We start from the raw sequence: 20,724 nt of genomic DNA, 5'->3' as shown, positions 1-20,724 counted from the left end.
ATGTTCTAATGGAACTGCATCCGAGATATAATCAACAGCTGAAACTTTTTCTTATTCTTGTTTATTCATGTGATATATCAAGTCTGTTTATGCAATAATATGTCTGTAAAGCATGTTGCACATGTTCTTTCTCATAATTATTTTATTTCTGTCATTTTTGCTAAAAGTAATGGTCCATTTTTTAAAAATTTACTATTGATATTAAAATATTAATAATGTGTATGAAAAAAGCAATGAATTATGATATTATTGCAGAAAGTTTTTCAAAAATATATCTCTGATTAGTAAACACATCAAACAATATCAAGGAATTCATACATCTTTGTCTTCTTAATTTTCTAAAAAAAGAAGTGGTTGAATTGAGTTGGTGATTAATTGTTGTTATTTCATGGCTGTGATGTAATGTAACAGACAGCATGCTATAAGTGTTCCATAGTACTATTTGTTCTGCAAGTTTTTTTTTATACCAAGTACCTTCAAGTTATTTTGGTGAGCAAAATGCTTTACTCTTAGTGATCTGCCTAATTGACACTTTCTATTTACACAAACCCATCCATGAAGGGAACATTTTCAAGCACAAAGCATTTATTTCTTAATGAAGTGGATTAAGAGAATTATATTTGGATAGAATGGATGCTCATATGATGATATATCAAGCACTCATGTGGCTTTGGATTGAAGGCAGTATCTGTTTTCAAAGCAGGATATGGAAGTTAATTTAAGAAGAAAAGCTTTCAATCTTTTTTTAAGGTGGAGGTCAAGGGTGTCTTCCTTTCCAGATACTCATCAGAATCCTATGGATACATTATTAGGATAAAAACACTTGTGCAAGCAGTTGCATTTAAAAAAACTTCATCTAGGTGGGTATTCTTGTGCAGCTGGCTATTTTAGAAACATACATGTAACTCTTTATCTTATGTTTAAGGGACATTTAGGCTCATTTGAGAATCCCCCTCCCATTGATGACCTTTTAATTTTCTTTTTTAAAAATTAGTTGCCTGTAGGGTTCATTATACCATTTCATCCCTGAAATAAAACCATCAGTGACATGGGTCTCGGTGATGACTTTCTAGATTTCCTGCAGTGTGGGGAGGCAATGCTTCATGTTGGGCCTGGCTCCTTCTTTACATTTCTCAGGCAAGCCTTCTGATCTGTCAATCATCTTTACTATTCTAAGAGGGAGACCTATTCCCATTTTCCCAATACTATCATAAGAAGAAAGAAAAGAAACGATTTTTGACTAAAGCTTAGTCCTTTTGTGGGTATAGGTCTCAATTTCATCAAAGGGAATTTAGCTCTTTCATATCTTTCTGCATATTGTGGCATAGCTAGCAAAGAGGAAATACTTCAGGTTTGTTTACCTGAAGGGTCACTACCAGTTTAGGGTCTTATCATTTAGTCTATCGGCTTCCTCGTGGCTGTTCATACACGTATTGGTTGCCTTGGTATATCTGAATGAATATGTTACTTTCTTTGGAGGAGTTCGGAGGGGGGGGGGATCAGAATCACAAGGATTATCTTGAATTCCAACAAAGGGTCACCTGGATCACCTGGATCTGATTCAATTGATCTAGCATTTGGGAACCATCATAGAACCTCCTTGCCCATGGTATTTCTTCCAGATGACAGGAAAGAAAAGCCCCAGTCTTTGGTCAGGGGAGCAGTGAGGCAATGAACTTCACAGCTGATGGTGCTAGCCAAGCTATTGGGATTGATAGTGGCTTGTTTAGACTCAATTCCTCAGGCCATGTTTCATGTGAGGAAACTGCAGTTATCTCTTCTGCCTTATTAGGGTGAGATTGGTCAGAAGTGTTACCTAAATGTGACCCTTCCCACTTTGGTCAGGTTTTTGCTGCATTGCTGGCTTTCAGAAACGGATAAGGAAGGGAATTCCAATTTTGGTTGTCATGATTAATTTCATCTTCCTACCAATGCCAGTTGTTACAGAGCCTTGTAGTGTCTGAGTGAGACGAACATAGTATCAAATGTTGGAGCATTTGCCATTCCTCAATCTGGAGTCAGGGATTTTTGTCTTGATTTTGATGAGACATGGTTAATAAGGCCCACATAAATAGAAAAGAGAGACATGGTTGCAGACTCTGAGTCTAGAGGCCCCTTGTCTGTTGCCATTGGGGAGAGAAAGAGACCTTTAATTGCCCAAAGGAGAGTATCTGAAGGCACAATTAAATTGCCAGACTGATGGACTAAGCAGACAGAGTCTGCTGGTCTGAATGTTCTGCTATTTTTTTAAAAAATAGTACAAATGCTTGGCATTGCATAGGCAGAACTTTTTGGTTCTCTGGAAAATACATCCTGCTTTTATCTGTATCCAGTTTTTAGACAGTGGAGGATTTGGCATTCAGTGCTCTCATGATTACTTTGCCAAGGGTGTTACACACCTTTCCTGTTGTCCAAGGGATTAAGTAAAATCAGGATGGAGGAAGAAGGGCTGATAATGATAGTATCCAGGTGGCCTCATTGGCATGCTCAGCAGAGTTGGTCTCTACCAGCTTGGCTGGGCCTGTGACATTAAATAGATCTGCTGTATTAAGATCCAGGCTGGTTATAGTTACATGTCTGGAGGTTAAGTGGAAAAGGGTATGATGATATGTCATGTAGCCCACTCCGATGAAGACCTTCTACTAAATGTTTGAGTCTACTTGGAGGGCCTTTTGTAGATGGTGCCAACATAAAGTTATGTGCCCTCAAAGTAGTTCAATAAGGTCAGCTTTGACTTCTCTGTAAGAGGATGGTTAATATTTCTTCATTTTGAGTTGCTGGTAGTATTTTATTTCCTTGTCTGGAGCTTTGTTATATCACCATTGGAAAGGCGGGACTTGCTTTCCCTCCTAGAGTGATAAGGATGATTGATAGATCAGAAATCCTGAGGTGCGAGGGAGGAGCCAGACCCATCACAAAGGATTCCCTCTCCACAACTGCAGAATATGAGACTGCTCACAGTAAGTATCAAAGTTCCATTTTGCAATAAAATAGGTTATTTATAATAAAAATAGAAAGACAACAATAATGAAAAATAAAAATGTGATTAGTAATGAAATCTAAGCATTCCAAGAATATTGAATCTTTAAGAACAATATGAAATTATTGTTAACAATAGTGTTAGTGTAACTATAGTTATTATTTCTGACACTATATGAAGATTTGAGAATCAACATTGTAGTTATAAGAATATTTACTAATACCTATTTTCTACCATTATGCAAGAGAAATAATGGATTTCTATTTATAACTTTGTCCCTACAGTGAGGCATCAAGGTGGTTTCACTGCAAAATTGTGAATAGAGTAGAACTGGAGAAAGTGGGAACACCTCTTGATTGAAACTTGGTATTACAAAAATGGGAACTACTAGTTATGGAAAAGCTGACATCTACCATATGAGATGACCAACCAGAAGTAGCCTCCTTTGCAATCGTTTTCTTCTATTAAATTAATCAATCACAATGAGTAGTTTACATGTCTTTCATGGTCACATGTGGACCTATGGAGAGAGATTTCAGTTGAATTATCAATTTAATGCTGTTTTCTTATTCTGCAAACCAGTGAGTTAAAGGATTTATATAAACATTATAAATCTTTTTTGAAGAAAGAGTATATAATTCTTGAGGAAATAGTATATAAACAGTGGGGAATTATTTGTAATATTATTAGTAACTCAATATTTTTTTAAAAAAGAAATTGGTTCAATTGTAAGGTAACTGTGTATTGTGATTCTTTTCATCTTTCTTTTGATGAGAAATCAGAAGGGACAACACTTGTCAAGTTTTACTTATGCTGATTGTTATCAATGCTCAGGAAAAATGGTATGAACAAATTCTAGCTTGAGAAAAATACTATTTCTTTGGATTCAATGGAGAGAGTCCCCACCATCTTCACCAAGAAATTGGAGAAGACTCCAGTAATTTTGTAGTTGACATTAATCAATTATAGGTTGCTTGCTACACATCCCTGGTTGTGCAGTTTGTATGAAGCATACCAAAGAGATATTATTAGTTTTTTTAAAAAAAAATTAGCTGAAATCATACAATTTCACAGTGAACCTTACTAGCTTCAGTGAGACTTCTGAATAGATGCTTAGGGAATAAGCAGGATGTGAGACACACAGCCTTCCCTAGTTAATAAAAATGTATCTTTTTGGACAAAAATCAACTTGTATGCACAGACATACAGATGAAAATCTTTAGCTGTAGTTGTATATGCTATTATTTGTACATTATTTTGGTAAATGTTATTGGTTTCTTTAAAGGCCCCCTTGAGGATGCTGTTGAGGATGAAGAGGAAGAGTGTCTATCTGAGGAAAATGACATTATCTCCAAAGAAGACTTTCCTCTGGAGGGAAGCTTTTCTGCAGAATTTGAGTCTGGAAATCTGAGCTGTGAAGAAGTGGAGTACTTTTGTAATAAAGGTAATCAGTGTAATGCAGACCTTGGTTCAGGTTTCACTTAGGTCACATCACAATCCTTGGAAATATTTTGCACAATTCCCAATTTCAGCTGAACAGTCTAAAGAACTGGTTTATTTCATTATGAGAGTCTGTCTATTAATCTTTCAAATGACCCAATGCCATATTTTCAGCATTTGAAGTTGTGAAATATACTGCTTTGTCAATGCTGATATCAGATTAAGAAGCAACTTCTTTTTATAGCATTTACACCAGTATGCTTTTTTTGTCTGATGTGGCCACACAGACATTTAGTTCTGGTTCTAGCTGTCATCAATCTCTTGTTTGGCATTAACTATTCTGTGCCACATAACATTATTGCCCCAATTCTACTTTCCTTTTCCCCATGCACCTGTGAAACAAATATACAGGATCTTATCCTCACTTCAATAAACAAAACATGTACATCATTCCTTTCAATGTAAAGCAGACTCTGTGTCCAACGTGAGAAGAATTATTTGGCTTTAGAATGATTAAATACGATCAGAATTGAGTTGGGTCTGGCACATAATTGCATTTTAATAAAAATAAATGTAATGTGAGCTTCTTTTTGTCTTCTTTTCCTGGATAGAGGCAGAAGAGTCAGTGGTCTTTTGACAACATTAATAGGAGCAGGAGAATTGCAGGTTAGGTATAATATCTTCATAATGTTCAGCTCAGCCCAGCCACATAAGACTTAATAATTTAGGAAGGAAAAGCTTCAACTTATGATACAACTTCATTGGTGTAATTCAGTTTAAATTCAGTTTGGTTTGGAAATGCACTTTGTGTTTGCACATTCATTATATATATATCCTCTTCTCCCTTGTGTTTCATGCTGAACATGAGATTTCCTGGACTGACAGACATCTGAACTGGGAAATGGATTGAATATTCTTTGGAGATAGGATTTTCAAATCATGATTTGTTGAACTGAGAATGTGATGCGTGAATCAAACTATTGATTTTAATGGCAGAGTTAAACATATGCTTAATTCACTGCCATTGGAGTCAATAAGCCTTGAGAGATTTAGGTTTTGTACTGTGACTCTTATTCACCAGTCTTACATTGATAAATGAATCTTGATCATTTCACATGATATGGGTTTGACTATGCAATGTTGCTTTTAAATAATGGCCGTATTTAGAAATACAAAGACTGTTTCCTGAGAAAAAAAGAGAATCAGGCCATGATTATAGACAAAAATAATACATCCCATTCCAGTCACAGTGTTATGTGATTCCAAAATACCTTACTTTTAAGACTAGCAAACTGTCCAGTCAAACAGAAATCAAAATGCTTCATTTAACCAGAAGAGCAATTTGGCAAATTATTTCTGGGGAGCTCAGTAATTTATATATCTCTCTTCCAGGTGCAGCTGCTTTATTCCATTTCAAACCTAGAATATGTAAAGAATATGAAAGACTTGTTTATTTATTCCCCCAGCTTTAATCATTATGAATATTACTCATAAATACCAAAATAATCTAACAGCAACAAAATGTTTTAAAAGTCCAATGATAAATGTACTTATGATTAGGGATTTTGAATGGGAAGTCTGATATTGCACTTTTGAATTTGCACTTCCACTTGTACATTTTGATGTCTTTGATTCTGTGATCTTTAGAATGATATTTGAGAATCGAGAACTAAGAACTGGGATTAGGGATATCTTCCTGGACTTGGGTATGTGTGGGTAGTTGGTATCACCTGACTTCTTGTGAACTCCAGAGATATTGTTGTGGTCCTCCTCTTTTTTAGAAATCTTCTCAATGTATTCTGAGCAAGGGATGAAAAGAAATGACTGATTTTTTTTCAAGTGAAGAGAAATAGTTGCCATAATTAATGAGAATTTTCACAGTTCAGCATTTATTTTGTGCGAAATTGGCATGTGGTAGTTTAGTAACGAAACCAGTGTTTTCTTTTTGGAAAATGGTATTTTCTGTCTAGAAAAATTATTTCTAGAAATATAAATTCTTGTTCATATTTTTTCTATAAAAATAAATAATATATGTTAATTTTATGTGGAATAAATCTCCAATTGCAGTGTTTTCTGCGTAAAAAATAGTTTTTTCCCCACAGGAGCTAATATTTCTGTGTTGAAATATTGTATTACTTGAAAAAAAAGATTTATAAACAAAACAACCATATGAGATCCCCCCCCCCCCCCAAAAAAAAAAGGTTTTCAAATACTTTTTTACTTTAGGAAGAAACTTTGCTGAAATTACTCAATGCTACTTTTGAAAGGAAATTTAGTGGAGAATTGCATCCCTATTCTGGACTGGTCAGCATCATGGCATAGTGAAATTTTTTGTTCCACTGGGTTTGGAATCAGTGGTATCATTTTGGGAGCTTCAGGATGTGCAGATTTCAGAGGGATGAAATCAAATGACTTTCTATATGTTTTTGTGCAGCATTTTAGTGGAAATTTGTTATATATTTTTTTAAAAAAACATCCATGAAGTTAATTATATTATAATTTTTCAAAAGCCCCTTTGGTTTACATGCAATTTATCAATGTACCTACAAGTCTATAACTTTATGCTCATTTCCCTTTTGAACCTCCTCATGTGCATATGTTCTGGTCTTAGGTACCATTTCTTATACAATTATAACTACGCTTCAGATCATGTGGTTCCATTAATTTGTAAACAAGCATACATTTTTGTTTTAATTGCTGCTGGTTTTTATAATTACTTATTTTGTCAAATATTCTAGAATTTCAGCTGCTGCATTGTGGTTTGGTCTGCTGTGGGAGGAGGTCCACATGGGTGCATTATGAGTTGTTGTACTTGACACCAATTCCAGTGATAGCTTGTATTAATAATTTTGTGGTGTCCACTTGCTGAGTTATTCAACCTGCTAGCTACAGTTCCCCATTGAATAAATTTGGAAAGTTTATTCAATAGTTTTATGAGGACTTTCATAGTAATGATTGTGAAATAACTTTCAAATAAAGAATGCCGTATAAATATAGAAAAACATTTCCTATGGCTCACAACTACATTACATGGACTGAGCAAGCTGTGGATCAGAAGCATAATACATAGATTAAGTTTCTATCAAATGCATAGAGTTTTAAGGACCGATTTAACAAACAGGCATTTTTAGAATTGAGAATAGCACAATTCAGAGTACTTTAGGCAAATGGCTGTGGTTCGTCCACTTCTCAAAAAAGCTTCCCTTGACTCCACGGTGCTGAGTAATTACAGGCCAATCTCCAACCTCCCTTTTCTGGGTAAGGTGCTGGAGCGGGTGGTCGCCTCCCAGCTCCAGAGCTTTTTAGACGATACCAACTACCTAGATCAGTCACAGTCTGGTTTCAGGCCTGGTCATGGCACCGAGACAGCCTTGGTCGCCTTGGTGGATGACCTCCGCAGAGAGCTGGACAGGGGGAGTGTGACTCTGCTGGTTCTCTTGGACATCTCAGCGACTTTCGATACCATCGATCATGGTATCCTTCTGGGTCGTCTCTCTGGGATGGGCCTTGGGGGCACGGTTTTGTCGTGGCTCCGGTCCTTCCTGGAGGGACGTACCCAGATGGTGAAGCTGGGAGACGCCTGCTCGGACCCCTGGCCTTTGACCTGTGGGGTCCCGCAAGGCTCTATCTTGTCGCCCATGCTCTTCGACATCTACATGAAACCGCTGGGAGAGGTCATCCGGAGTTTTGGAGTTGGGTGCCATCTTTATGCGGATGACACACAACTCTACTACTCCTTTCCACCTAATTCCAAGGAGGCTTCTCGGGTGCTGGATGAGTGCCTGGCCGCTGTGTCGATCTGGATGAGGAAGAACAGGCTGAAGATCAATCCCGACAAGACAGAGGTCCTCCTGGTCGATCGTAAACCGGATAGGGGTATAGGGTGGCAACCTGTGTTGGATGGGGTTACACTCCCCCTGAAGCCACAGGTCCGCAGTTTGGGTGTCCTCTTGGATTCTTCGCTTACACTTGAGGCTCAGGTGTCGGCGGTATCCGGGAGGGCCTTTGCACAACTGAGACTTGTGCGCCAGCTGCGACCGTACCTCGTGAAGGCAGATCTGGCCGGGGTGGTCCACGCCTTGGTCACCTCTAGAATGGATTACTGCAATGCGCTCTACGTGGGGCTGCCCTTGAAGACGGCTCGGAAACTTCAATTGGTCCAGCGGGCAGCAGCCAGGATGTTAACCGGGGCCCACTATCAAGAGAGGTCTACCCCTCTGTTTAAGGAGCTCCACTGGCTGCCATTTATTTTCCGAGCCCAATTCAAGGTGCAGGTGCTCACCTACAAAGCCCTGAACGGTTTGGGACCACCCTACCTGCGTGACCGCATCTCCATCTACGAACCCACACGCTCACTCCGATCATCTGGGAAGGCCCTGCTCGTGATCCCACCCACGTCGCAAGCGCGTTTGGTGGGGACACGGGACAGGGCCTTCTCTGTGGCGGCCCCCCAACTTTGGAATGCCCTCCCAAAAGATTTCCAACAGGCCCCTACTTTAGCAGTTTTCAGAAGGAACCTAAAAACCTGGCTGTTCCGATGTGCCTTCCCAGATTAGGAATTTCCCCCTTCCCAAGTCCTAGAAGCACCTTAGCATAACTGATGTTACTGCACACCGCACTTTTTATTCCATGTTCCTCCTGCCATCTCAGCTTTTTAACCTCTGTACCCCATTGCGCCGGCCAAACCAGTTTTAATTGTGTCCAGAGGTAGTTATTGTTGTTATTTTGCTTGGTTTTGATTTGCTTTGCTTATTATTGTGTTATGTTTTATTGTATTGTGTTTTGAGGCTCTGGCCTGTGTAAGCCGCATCGAGTCCTGCGGGAGATGCTAGCGGGGTACAAATAAAGATAATAATAATAATAATAATAATAATAATAATAATAATAAATGGAAAGTCTTCCATATGTATGTCAGGAGTCTTGAGTCTTGGAAGAAGGTATCAAAAATGGCGATGCTATAATAATGTAGCTTTATTGAAATTGTTAATACACTGATAGGAAAGAATATATACCAACTGGGGTAAAAATTAGATGTTTTTTTCCATATCTTGTAGAAGTTAAAGCATTTGCTGGCTCATTCAAATCAACATGTGAAACTCAGCTTCCACTGTCTACTTTTTGACTGTCCTTGTTCACTTAGAGGTATCATGCTGCAGTTATAATAAAATCAATGACTGATGGAATTTTCCTAACAGTAGAGACACTATGCTTCTTTGCTTCTTGGTTTTGGGTCCCCACCTCCCACAAGCTTCCCATGCTGGCTTACTTACTCCCTATCAATAATATACATACTAATCGTCTTTGTGCTTTTTTTCAATACATGTCTCTATCAGTCATTGGTTCATTAGGTTCCTGTTTTTCCATTAATTTTCCTTCTGTCTTTGCTCACCCTATGTTTTTCTAGTACAGTAGAGTCTCGCTTATCCAATCTTTGCAGATCCAACTTTCTATATTATCCAATACAGTCTGCCTCATGCCCGGATCCACAGCTGTTTCAATACATTGCTATGTTTTGGTGCTAAATATGTAAATATATAATGTTACTGTGTATCAAACTCTTTTTTTCTGTCGATTTGTTGTAAAACATGTTTGGGTGTTTAATTTGTAAAATCATAATATAATTTGATGTTTAATAGGCTTTTCCTTAATCCCTTCTTATTATCCAATATTTTAGCTTGTCCAACGTTCTGCTGGCCCGTTTATGAGACTCTACTGTATTTCTATATCACTTTGTTTCAGAGTACTTGCACCTTTCCTCAACTTCAATAGCTGAAGTTTCATAAACCATCTTCTGTTACTCATTCTCTTTTTTCCTGCCATTTCTTTGAGCATCATTTTTTCATCTGTACTTCTGCCAGGTTCTTCTTTCTCATTTCCTTGACTACTATGCATCTTTCCTTCAACCTCATTGCCTCTAGGGCTTGTCTCATAACTTCCTTGTTTCGATATTAATTGTCAGTTTCCAAATTTCGTACTGTAATTTTTTAAAAAAAAATCAGCTAAATTGACAACTTTCATTTTCTGGACTATGAACTATGTTGTCCTCCCAGTAGCTGAACTTTTTAAATATCATGTAATCCAGAGGTTTCACTGCCATAAACAGTGCAAATTATTTCATTTCATGCATACCAATCTAGGATTTATTAATTTTATTTGTTTCCTGCTTTCCTCTCAGCATGAAACAATTTTAAAAGAAGATAATGCAATTTTATGTAGGAATGTAATGCCAAATTCAACTTGTCTTCATAGTTTTCATTTACTAGTAGTTTTCATCCAGTAGTTTCAGTTCACATTATCAACATGAAAGATTTTTGCAAACATTTAGTACTTTGCCTTGTTGCTTGTGGAAGTTTCAGTGTTGAAAACAAATGAGAACTACATGGCTGCTTATAATTTTTTTAAGTCATGTGCTAAAATAGCATCATAATTTACATGAAAAATAAAATACTGGTTCCTTCCAGAGCATGTTTTTTGTGAACACAAAGTTTGCTTTTCCAAAGACCAAAATAACAACGACAATACCTTTTTAAAAAGGGCTACGTGCTCTTTGACTACTTGACACTCCATGTGGCAGGTGATATGTACTGTAATATTTATAAAAGAAGCTGTAAAACTACCCTTCACCGGCACAGCTACAAAATGAAATTGGAAAGGATATTTCTAAGCATGAAAGTGTACATAAACCCACTAATCTCTTTCCAACGGAGGCAGTGTGACAGAAAAGGCCTACTTTGAAGTATTTAGAGAACCAATCTGGATGGAGTAGGAGAATATAAAGTCGTTGCTTGGATTTTTTAAAAAATATATATATTTTAGGAAGCTCTGTGGAATCGGTAAGGGGCTCCATAGAAATCTATGTAAAGGACCTTGGAAATTTACTTGAAGTTGGGGTTGTTTGTTTCTTTTACAACTTCTCTTATATTGTTTCTGATTTTTGATGTCCAATCACGTTCCATGCTCCAAAGCATATCAAAGGAGAATCACTTATCTCAGTAACTTTAGCTTTTTGAGTACAAAACAGAAGGACAGATTAGCACAAGGGCTGTGTCATAATTTGTTATCAAAAACTCAGGTGATTCAGTCAGAAATCTGAAAGTTTAAGAATTGGATTTAGTGAAGTTTACCATGGTTTGAAGGAGGTCTTGGACTTTTGGCGCAAGTGAGATTACATTCATTGCAGTATATATGCTAATAAAATTAGCCCATTGCTCTCAAGTGACTGAAAATGAGTGCATACAGTTTGCTGCAATTCAGTAAAAGGCTTGTCTGTAATCTTCCCCCTTTCCCCACACTTGAGAAAACAAGGGAGTATTTATGCAAAAGGACAAAGTGTATGAACTTATGTTTTATGTTTATATAACATTTTGTAAGATACAAGGAGAGAGCCAGGATGGTATAGTGATTAGAGTGTTGCAGTATGCCTCTGGAAACCAGGATTTGGATCCCCATTTGGCCATAGAAATCCACTGGGTGACCTTGAGCAAATCATATTATCTCAGATTCAAAGAAATAACAATAAACTTTATTTATATCCTGCCACCATCTTCCGAAAGCGACCCGGGACGGCTTACAGGACATTGCAGTACAGTAGGGTTGTTAAGTTTGGTTTGGAAAAACCTAAAATTCAGAAAAACTTAACGAATTTGGACTTTTGAACCAATTTTGAACCATGCAGGAATAGTGGGAGAAGCAATTCCGAATTTGAACCATTTACTAATTTTTTGGAATTATTTTCGGATGTCTCCCACAGTTATTTTGATTTTCAGAACCATTAAGCAACTTTGGCAAAGCCTAAACAAATGGTTTTAAAATCTCGCGGTTTCCCTTCCCTGGCGCATGGCAGCGATGCAAAGAGTGAAGAGGTGGGTGTGGCTAAAAAGCAGCACAGTTCTTCTTGAAGGCCACGCCCCAGTGGTAGAGATTGCAAAAGGTCTTGCTGTTAAACTACAGGACTTTTTGCAGTCTCTACCACTGGGGGCATGGCCTTCAAGAAGAGCTGTGCTTATCCACACCCACCTCATCCCTCTTTGCATCGCCACTCACCAGGGAAGGGAAACGGCGAGACACCTGCCATTAACTAAGTGATTCGGAAATTTTTGATATTTCCGATCTTTTTTTCCAGAACATTTCAGAAATCATTTCAAAATCGAATCGCCTGCGCCCCCTACATCCGAAACTAGTTTTGAACCATTTTTTTGGATCAAACAAGCCTACAGTACAGTATATAAATGGCATGTGAGTATAAAACAATATCACATAAAAATGATAAAACAACTACTATCAACACATAAATAAGATAAACAACACAATAGCTGCCACCAATTCAAAACATTATAGTGCCAGAGTGTCACTTTAGTGTCAAAGGCATATGCAAAATTCCCTCTAAACAAATATTGCCATGAAAACCCATGAACTGCCTTTGAATTGCTATACATCAGAAATAAAGTCACACAACAACAGCAGCAGCAGTAGCAAGACACAAAGAACAGGTTATAGAAATAAAACAGTCCCACCAGGCCCTTTTCTCCTCTTGGATGTGAATGTTTCTGTGCAAAATATGTGGAATGAGATCAAGATATTTATTATTGAAGATCTACTTCACCAATTCTTTGAAATTCTAGTGTTGTCATTGCAAGTGCTGGGACAATGGCAGAGGGAATGTTCAAAATGGCCACCTGGAAAACTGGCAATATATCTCTCATTTGTAATTGTAAGAAAACCATTCTTTTCTCAAATATTATTCCATGTCCTATAATATAGTTTTGCTACAAGAAGAGATAGGATTTGTACTTTTGCACCATAGCTTTATTAATATTCTCATTGTAATGGCCTCAATCAAAATTGGGCTAGAATCCAGTACTTAAGAGCATGAAATTATTGTCCTTTGGGGCTTTATTGCATGGTGGGCAAAAACATGATACCATGCACTTTCCTGTTGTATGGCACCATTTTTGGTCTGCTTCCTTCATGTGATAAACTCCTCAATAGCTGCACATTGCACCACATTTCCATCACCGACCTGGTACAATAGGACCATTCCACTTCTGTGCCAGCATGCTAGCACTGACCTTGGGCTGTATAAATAAAGTAATGTTTCTTTATGAATGAAGTAAAGTTTCTTTATAGCCCGCCCTATCTCTTTGAGGGGACTTAGGGTGGTTTACAACAAAATACATAATGGCAAGCATTCAATACATTCTACTCCTCTCCAGTGTTCGTCCTCCCCTTAATATTCTCGAGTCAGTAATTTTGTGATTTTAAGATGCATTCAAATTTTTTAAAATAAATGTAACTGGAATTTTGAAACCAGACAGACAGACAGACAGACAGACAGATAGATAGATAGTGTGGAATAGTGGAAACGTGGGAAGAGAGTTACTAGGTTGTGCAAAAGTATGGCCATGATAGCAAAGATGTTCATTCCAGTATGTTGCTGTTGAAATGGTGGGGGGGGGGGGGGGGAGTGGTGGTGGTGGTGGTTCATTTTTGATTGTGTTCAAAGCATTAAGGGCATAGTCAATGCTATTTACAGAGTATTCAGTATGTTGTAGTAGAGTGTGGCAGTAAGACATAATTCCTTAGGTGTTTATATTGACATCTTGTGAGTCGAACAAGATATTGACATCTTGTGAGCTGAATATTTGTGAGATGTCTGGACCATCTTGGACTTTGGCTGGAGAATTATTGAGATAAAAATATTGAGTTGCTTCCATGATTTTTTCAAAAATAGTGAACCCAATTGCACCTAAGTTGAAAGTTAGTTGCATCACATTTGAAAAATGAATGTCATTATTATATTTTTAAAATATGTGCAGAGAGGAATAGAAACCAAGTTGGTGATTGTCCAAACTATTTTAATATTGTATGTGAATTTATTTGCACAGTTAGTCGGATGTGCAAAATAACATCCATTTTACTGCTGAATGCCTACAAGTTGCAAATAGTGAGAAAAGGTCTGAAGACTGCTGATAAGCAAGTTTTGCAAATTCTTGAATCAGGAGATATATTTCAGAAAATGAATGTCTATGATGCAGTTCCAAGGCCATGTTACTGTACATATAAATGATCTAGATCTGTGTTTGTTCATAAAAGCAGTGAGAATAAGTAATTGGCACTATCCCATCTTCTGTACTTTGATTTTTAAAAATGATGTATAAACACCACTATACAAAGATGATACCACTGTAATCTGATAGAGATGCAGAGCATCCCTGTATCAAGAACTGAATTACTTGACATGTTATGCCACCTCTCCCTCCTCACACATTTTGCTTTTTTATGCTGTTAAACATGAAAGTGAGAAGTTGTTGAATTTAACCAAGAAGAATTTCATCAGTCATCAGAAGAGATTCCTGAAGTGAGCTCATTCTGGCTGCCTAATGCAAAGAGATGGCAAATGTTAGCAGAATGGATATCATGAAGATACAAAACCTTCCTTAAGATAATAGGATCATACTACACAAAATTCTCCACTAACCAGCATCCATGGGGATTGGTAAATACCAGATAAATTTAGCTTCTGGTTGCTTGAGTCACTATTAAAAAGAAGATTAATTATTATTGTTATGTTTATGTTTGTGCTTACTTTTACCTCACTGTTTCTCTCCACATGGAGACTCAAAGTGACTAACATGGTATCACATACTGTAATAGCATAAACTCTGTATTGACTTGATATTAATATTGGAGTGCAGTAAAGAAAATAAATAAGGACAAATAAAGACAAACCTAATGTAATGTAGCATTTCCACTTAAAATGACTTGATTTTAACTGACTTTGGGATGCTTCCAAGATTTACAAAATTCAAATGAAAAAGTATTGGATAAGTTTTGATTCTTAAGTTTTGAGTGTGGGCCATGCCCACGTATCGGATATCACTTTGTAAGTACAAATTTAACAAATTTGATATTACTTATGACAACCAATGAAAAACCCTTATAGCTATATTGTCATTTCCTCCCTCTAAACGAAGGTTGTTTAGTTTGTCATTTCAGGAACTATACAGAGGAATCTAGTTACCTTGCAAGCAATGTTACCAACAAAGTAGCACCCAATTTGTACATAAACTCAATTTACAAAATATAAGGGCTTAAGAGGGAGGTAATAACTTAACTCTTCTTAATGTTATAAATTACAAGAGATACTATCATTACATCTGCACTGATTCTTTGTCCTTTTCTGCTTCTCTTTTCTTCTTTATGCTATTTTTGTGTGGAGTTGTCATTGGCGCTATCTCTGATGCTAACCAAATCCTTGGCAGCCTATTTCCTGGTGTTCCTCTTACCTTTTGTTGACTGATTTTATGTGAGCATGTGTAAATATTTTCTGTAGGTTTTGTGTCTTGCTCTGATATTTAATGTTCGCTATTTTTCTTTCATTATCCCTGTATGTATATTTTAAGATCAGCAGGAAGGTCTTGTTATTTTTTTTTAAAAAAAATAGAATAATTTCAATCAGTAATAGCTTTCTCCTGCCAAGCGATGTCTTTAATGACATATTTTCAGCTCTTCTAATGCAAGAGCAATTGGGAGCAGGATCAGCATAAGGCAGCTATACCATAATCACGTCGGGTTCAATAGGGAGGTCTTTGCAGACAACTTTGTTCTTTTTTCTTAACGGGATTAAGAAGCTCAGCCCTTTAAATTTCTTGCATATAACAGTGACATTTCCAGGGTGTGCTTAGACCAAAGAGTTCAAAGTAAAAGAATAATAAAAAAAAAAACCCAGAAAAGCCGATATGACTTTGTTTTTTACCTTGCTGGAGGAGCTGTTTGCGCAAATCGTCTATAAGCTTATTGACCTGCATCTTTGACTCCTTGTTTTCTCTGGATTTGGCTGGAGTGTAGACACTGATAGAGCACTGATAGAGGTGATTGAACAGCCCCCAGCTTTGCTTGGCATCAGGCCCCTCATCCCCCCCAGGACTGACATTATCTCTCTCTGACAATACTTCATGTTTCCTCAAGCTTGCACTTCCTTATTTTATTATTTATTTTAAATTCTTCCTAGAGCCTTTACGTTGGATTTTTCAAGGAAATGAAGGGCATACTAATTCTTTTTGGTAAGCAGAGATAGTGTATAATATATGATGATGTGTGTTCTCTTTCTAATGGAAGAAGATGATTCTGTTTATAATGAAAAGAGTACATTTTAAAAATCTTCAAAGGATCAACAGTACCAACTCCCTAATTGTTTTGCACATGTATGAAAGTTGAAGATTAGTTTGCAAAATGTGTTTTAGGATATATTTAGACTATTACATAAATGCTTAAAAATCACTGTAAGTCGTACAGCAAAAATATAGAATCTTTTGCTGTTCTTTCTGCAACTCACCCTCCAAAAAAGACAAGTTGTATGCCAAAACTGAGAGCTGATTTTGGTCTGCTGTGTGTGTATGTTTCAGAAGGGGCCATATCCACTGTGCTTTTGTTTAGATGGCTCCTCGGGAAATTTCAGCCCCCAGCTATGACCTAAAAACTAGTCCCTGCACTTTTCTACTGTTCCCTACTCAGAGTTATAATGTTTCATCCTATATTGCCCATTATCCCTAATTTTGTCATCTAATAATTGCACTTTATCTATTAGCCCTGCCCTCAAAATTTGATTTGTATCAGCCCACCCTCCCGAGACAAGAAACTGTTACTATTTCTGGCCACTGGTTGTTGCTTGATTTTTTTTCTTTTTTACATTGTGTTATATACCTGATTGGTTTATATTGTGTTATGATGTTGTTATTTGAATTTTAATGTGCTATTTTAGCTATGTTGTTTGGGCTTGACTCCATGTAAGCCGCCCTGAGTCCCTTCGGGGAGACGGAGGTAGGGTATAAAAATAAAGTTGTTGTTGTTGTTGTTGTTGTTGTTCTTCTTCTTCTTCTTCTTCTTCTTCTTCTTATTATTATTATTATTATTATTATATCTGAAGAATGTTCTCATTATGTTTATGAACTTCCTTTCTTATGAATTGTGGGTGCAATCATAGTGCAATCTTTTAAAGCAGCTTGATGTTCTTTGCAAGTAAATTGAAAACACGAGTGCATAGTTTTATTTAGGAAAGACTGGTCTCATATGAGGTCAGAAAATAATTACATCTTCAGGTCAGTTATAATGGGAAAGGGAAGGCTGCCTCCTCATTTGTCAAGTATGCTTACAGAATTACAGAATGTTTGTAGAATTTAAAATTTGTTTCTCTTTTATTTCTAGCTGTGCTGCAATGTCTTAATGGTATAGAGTGATGAATATGGAAGCAGGTTTATGTATGTGTTTGGTCCTATTATCAAGTGACTTGTTGCTTGTGTTTTTCATTCTATCCCAAACTAAAAAGAACTAGGTAACCACTGGGAAGTCAAATCTCTTATTTGATATCTTCCTACCTTGTCAAGACAATATTGCTCTTGGTATATCCTTATGATCTCCAGTGCTCTGTGCTATTCCCTGAAGCACACACTATTAGCTACTATCTGACTTGTAATAATTGGCCTGATAGATTCTTGGCAATTGTTATCTCCCTTTCTTAACACTCATGATCTCATCCCAGATATAATAATCATTAAGGCCTATCATAATGGCAACACTTCTATTGACTTCCGTTGAACCAAGCATAGGCATTGATAAACATGATGATGCATGCCTTCAATGGCTTTATCCCTTTTTCTAGCAAATAAGCATTTAGTGCTCTTGGTGCTGTATGAGTCCAGAATTTCAAATGGAGTTTTAGAGAATAATTCAAATGTTGTGGATTTTTTTATTCTTGTATATGGACCATTCATGATGGGAGGGTACACAAAAGATGCATTTTAAAATAAGTCACCATATTTAATGTATAGCAGAATGGTCCTTTGCAAGAAAAAAAATTAATGCAGTGCTTTCAGAAAAACTCTTCTGTCAGCATGTTGTGAACGAACATGTCAGAATAATCTCAAATTAAATTCTGGGGTTTGAGTGTTGGAACAGGTACTTCCTTATTTGACTGAACTTTCTTTCTAGGGATTGACTTGTACTTGCCTTGTCAAATGCTTTTGTCTGACCTTATTTATTTTAATTCCTGATATGCCCTTCCTTCAGCACTTCTGGGTCTCCTCCACTGTAACAGAATAGCAAACCTCCTCTATAGCCATATGTAACAGCACCTTTTGTAAGTTACAGTGGGATAATGTTCCTCTTTCCAAGACATTTTAAATGGTGAATCATTTAATTTGGTAAGGACTATTTGAATTCCCATCACAAAATAAAGAGGGCAGATAAAAAACATAAGGTATAAAGGCGCCATTATTTGCCCTATTTGTTTATTTAACTTCTGCAACCTGTAGGGGAAGGGGGGGGGGTTAAATCCACCTGATGGGTATAGTCACTTCACTAACGACCTCCACAGACCACCTTTGGCCAGCATCTCAACCCTGAGGGGCAACCCAAACTATTGGTATTAACAGGAAGGCCATCCTAGGGGTGCTGCTTCCCAAACCACAGGGTTTATAAGAAACTCTCATTCTAGCCTCAAGGGTCCAGAAGGCCACCCTTCATCCATAAAGGGGGTGCTGTGGTGTCTACTAAATCTATTTTAACTTTTAACATGTCACAAAAGTGTCAGGTGTCTGCCTAGTCACTTTTCCCCACCAAAAAGCTAATCATGGATTCAATCTCACCCTCCAATCTTCCAAAAACAAAACATTCCCTTCAATGGAGAGGTGAATTCTATTTGACATGTACAGGTTAGGACTTCGCAAATTACTCTCAATAGAGGGATGAGCTCCATCTGCCCAATCGGACCTTCACATATATCATCTGCCCTGTTCAGGCCTTTGTACATACCATCTTCCCTGTAGAATTTGGGCCATATATTCATGCCAAATGCCCTGTAGAATTCAGGCCGTATGTGAAGAATGCCAGCAATTGTCATGCAGCAGCAGATACATTAACTTGCGGTTATCCTTACACTGTGTAAAATTATTGTGATTATTATTTCTGTCTACACACTACTGAAGGCGAGCTAAAAGAGCATCAGCCCTATCTAATTTGGGCCATAGGAAAAAACTCTTGCCTTTAACTTAGGTGGTAACTGACAAGAGGTGAAAGAAAATGGCCATCACCTTGCTATTAATAAGTAATTGTCAAGAAAGAAACCCGAAACAAAATGGCCATCCTTAGAATTTCAAGCCGAAAAGACAAGAAAACAATGGCCACCCTAAAAAGTAAGTTTAAACTAACTGACAAGGTCCCCAAATAGCCAATTAACTAAAACTTGGAAACTACCTGACATAGACCTGAGATGGAAAACAGACTCTAGATCAGTGATTCCCAATCTTTGGGCATCTAAATGTTTTGGACTTCAACTCCCACAGTTCCTAACAGCTGGTAAGCTGACTGGGATTTCTGGAAGTTGAAGTCCAAAACACCCAAAAGGCACACAATTGGGGGGGGGGGGGGATTATCTCACTCAATTTATTAAAAATAAATTTAGCTTTCTGATTCAATTCACACCATAAGCATTTACCCTTTGGAATTTTAGTTATTTCCAATAGCAACCAGCAATATACTGACACTGGGGTTGTGGTGGTGGTGGGGGGGAGGGAGGGGAGGTTGACGCTGTCAGCTCATCAGTCACCCTGAAGGGCAGCAAAGCACCCAGTTAATGCTGGCCTGTGCCAAAGACACAGATTGATGTGCAGTACCTGGGCACCTTAAAGAAATAATTGCTACTTCTCAGCAAGGCCAAAATTAATGAGGCCTATGGAGGCCCCCCAAAAGGCACGACAAACCTCACTTAAATGGCCAAATGAGGTGAAGCCAGCTCATGCCCAGTACACCAGGAAATTGAACAAAATAAAAGGAACATGTGGAATGAGAAAGCTCCCCCCAAAAAACGAGGTTAAATAACAGGTGAAGGATTAAAAGGGGAAAAGACCCCAAATGGGTTGAATTTCCATCAATCAATCCTGTTGCCTGATGTTGCTGCCAGCTTCATTGAATTTAAAAAGAAGGACCTTGTGAGAGGTGAAGCCAATTTATTGGTTTCTCCACCTCTTGTCACATGCAGCCAGTCCCCTCAAAGCCCCATCTGGCCTCCTTCATGTGGGCTTCACCTTTGTGGCTTGGGTTGGGCAATCTAATGCATCAAAAAACTGAAACATACCAGTTGCTTAAATGCAATAGTAATGTTTATGTCAGCCATTTTTGTTCCTGATTTAATCCAGGAGTCAATTATATCTCATATACCTTTGTCTTCAGTGGATTAGGTGCTGGTAGGAAATCCTGGAACATTCTTAAATGGCACATGGTCAGTACTAATGCAAAGGATTTAACACAGC

General features: G+C 37.6%; 1 protein-coding gene across 2 annotated transcripts in view; it reads left to right on the top strand.

The window, feature by feature from the left end:
• Positions 1–20,724, top strand: part of ZFPM2 (zinc finger protein, FOG family member 2) — a 358,910-nt gene that overhangs the window by 68,452 nt on the left and 269,734 nt on the right. The window contains exon 2 of one of the 2 annotated variants that reach the window (XM_060775762.2): positions 4,266–4,424. The exons of the other annotated variant lie outside the window; for it this stretch is intronic. Coding sequence (XP_060631745.2) covers positions 4,266–4,424 — 159 coding nt within the window. The remainder of the gene's footprint in view (positions 1–4,265; positions 4,425–20,724) is intronic. 2 annotated transcript variants of the gene reach the window in all.

This window comes from Anolis sagrei, chromosome 4 (genome assembly GCF_037176765.1).
Source record: "Anolis sagrei isolate rAnoSag1 chromosome 4, rAnoSag1.mat, whole genome shotgun sequence".
Classification (NCBI taxonomy): Eukaryota; Metazoa; Chordata; class Lepidosauria; order Squamata; family Dactyloidae; genus Anolis; species Anolis sagrei.
Note: the sequence above shows the minus strand (reverse complement) of the source record. Positions and strands in the feature narration are given on the sequence as shown.